Here is a 2,883-nt window from a genome sequence, read left to right on the forward strand (position 1 = left end):
GCGCGCGCCACCCCCCCCCGCGGGCCTGCCATTGGCCGCGCCCTCAACGCTCCGCCGGCCCCGAGGCACGCCGGGAGTTGTAGTTCTCGGGGGAAGGGGACTGACGGATGGGCCGCGGGTTCGAGGCCCCGCTGGGGCCGCAAGCTCCAGTTCTTCCTTTTCCAAGGTTTCCCGAATTCCCCACGGCTCCCGGTATTCCCCGAGTCCTCCCCGTATTCCCCATGGATTCTGACACTCCTCTCATTCCCCCATTTCCATTTTGCCCGTTCCCACCACGGCCAGGGAACCACCTGATAAAATACGGGGTGCACCTACGTCAGGGCCTCGCAATTCCCCATGGCTCCCCCATTCCCACGTTTTCCACAACTCCCCACAGCTCCCCCTATTCCCAGTATCGCCCTAGTTCCCCATGGATTCTGACGCCCTCTTATCCCCTATTTCCTGTCCCCAAGGGGGTCAGGGAACCACCCCACAGAATATGGGGTTTGCCCATAGAGAATATGGGGTTTGCCCACTCAGCATATGGGGTTTGCCTATCCAGAATATGGGGTTTGCCCATACAGAATATGGGGTTAGATAGGGGTTGGCCATACAGGATATGGGGTTTGGTTTGCCCACACAGCATATGGGGTTTGCCTATCCAGAATATGGGGTTTGCACATCCAGAATATGGGATTTGCCCATACAGAAGATGGGGTTTGCCCATATAGGATATGGGGTTTGCCCATATAGAATATGTGGTTTGCCCATCCAGAATATGGGGTTTGCCCACACAGCATATGGGGTTTGCCTATCCAGAATATGGGGTTTGCCCATAGAGAATATGGGGTTTGCCCACTCAGCATATGGGGTTTGCCTATCCAGAATATGGGGTTTGCCCATGCAGCATATGGGATTTGCCCATCCACAATATGGGATTTGCACGTACAGAATATGGGATTTGCCCATGGCAATGGAATGTGGCAGCTGGCCAGGCCCCAGAGCAGGAGTCACCACTCCGGATTTCCGCTGGGACATCACCGGAGCATTTCCCGGTGCCTCAGTTTCCCCAGCCGGATGATGACAGCACTAATGGGTGTCTCCCAAACTGATGGGATTCCTGTGTGGAACCTCCCCACCCCACATTCCTGAGCCCGGCATCATCCCATAAATCTGCCCCGGTGCTTCCTCCCCCTGTGGGGAGGAGACACAGCCGAAGAATCCCAAAAAAAGCTCCTCCTTTAATGCCCCAACACGGCCCGAGTTTGGCAGGGGCAGGAGGTGACATCACCTGAGGGGACTCAAATCCACACCCCACATTGCAGGGGGGAATGTGGCAGGGGAACAGGGTTCTGTCTGAGCAGAGCTGCTGGAAAACTTGGGCTAGAGGGCCCTGTATTTCCCAGGCCACGATATTCTCTGACTGGAGAACTGGACAGGGAAAAACCAAGGATTTCTTGGAATCATTTCTTGGAATGCTTCTATTCCATCCGTGAAACACCAGGGATTATTCCAGGGACTACAACAGCACCCTGTTCCTTTTTGGAACACCTCAAGGCCACTCTTACAGCGCCTAAACCTTGGAATGGTTTGGGGAAATTGCTGAGGGAATTTTGGGGATCCTCTGAGCACCCCTCAGTCTGGAAATTGGGGATGGGAATATCATCCTGCCTGGATTGGGTGCACCCCATGATTTGTGGGGTGGGATCAGAGATGGGGGGAGCCAGGAGAATCCATGGACAGGGAATGTGGGGAACACAGGGAGCCAAAGGGAGCTGCTGGAAACCACTGGAAATGGAGAAAGCAGAGTTCCAGGGAGCTGTAAGGAATGGGGAAAGCATGGGGGGCTGCTGGGGCATCTGTGGGTCCAGGCAGCTGGAAAAGGGGCTCTTCCCTGCCCATCCCAGCCCATCCTCGTCCCTCTGCATTGGGGGTATCCCCATTTCCACCCCAACTCCCAGCCCAGCAGGGCCATGGGTGCAGCAGCCCCTCGTTAGGGCTCTGTAATTAGGGAAAGGAAGGGAACTCACCCAAATTCAGGCCCTGCTGCTTCCCATGGCATCCCAAAACGGTGGGTCCCAGGAGAAGCCCCCAGGTGGGCAGGTGCACCCCCAAGTTTTGGGGTTCAGGGAGAGCCAGGATCAGCCCTGAGCAAGGCAGCCACGGCATTCCCAAGCACAGGGATCCCAAAATCCATCCAAGGGCATGAGACAGGGGAAACCTCAGAGCTGGGGCTGGGGAAATGGAGGCAGGAGATCCTTTCCTCACAAAAAACCCCAAAAGGAACGGCATATCCCTGTGCCCTCACCCACAGCACAGACCTGCAGGGAGGAGACCCAACGGTGCCGGGCTGTCTGTGGGATCCCAGCCCTTCCCAAAGCCCTTTCCCCAATATCCTCAAGGATGGAGATGACACCATTCCCTTCCCAGATTTTGGGAATCCCACCCTCCCACCAGAGGGATTCATCGCCCCAAACTGGCCATCAGCAGAGGGACAGGGACTGAGGCAATGGAAAACCAAAATGTGGAGTGGGAAACAGGAGGCAGTGGGATGATGATCCCATAAGGACAAGAATCCTGAGGGATACAGGAGCCACACCTGGTCCTGACCTCCTCCTGCCCTGGGGAAAAGCACCACGCCAGCAGGAAGGAAAAAGAAAAAAAAAACAACAAAAATGAAATGTTTATTCCCACCTGGCGTCGCTTCCTGGGGAGGTGACAATGATGTCCCCTTGTCACCCCACGGGCCCACAGCACATCCCAGCTCCAGGCAGCCCTGGCGGGGAGGGAGGGACAGACACACAGACACAGCAGCAGTTTGGGGAGGCTCCAGCAGGGCAGGCAGGGAGGGGATCCCATCCCAGCGTGGCTGGGGCTGCCTCGGGACATGGAGCTGCCCAGGAG

The 2,883-nt window shown here is 56.6% G+C and overlaps 1 protein-coding gene across 1 annotated transcript in view; it reads right to left on the reverse strand.

Annotated features, from left to right (window-relative positions):
• UBE2H (ubiquitin conjugating enzyme E2 H) overlaps nt 1–2,098 on the reverse strand; it is a 59,703-nt gene extending 57,605 nt beyond the window's left edge. Inside the window, exon 1 of the mRNA XM_031061883.1 lies at nt 2,010–2,098. Within this exon, the coding sequence (XP_030917743.1) occupies nt 2,010–2,041 (32 nt within the window). The 5' untranslated portion in view covers nt 2,042–2,098. The remainder of the gene's footprint in view (nt 1–2,009) is intronic.
• Nucleotides 2,099–2,883: the final 785 nt, after the last annotated feature.

This window comes from Geospiza fortis, unplaced genomic scaffold (assembly GCF_000277835.1).
Source record: "Geospiza fortis unplaced genomic scaffold, GeoFor_1.0 scaffold61, whole genome shotgun sequence".
Lineage (NCBI taxonomy): Eukaryota > Metazoa > Chordata > Aves > Passeriformes > Thraupidae > Geospiza > Geospiza fortis.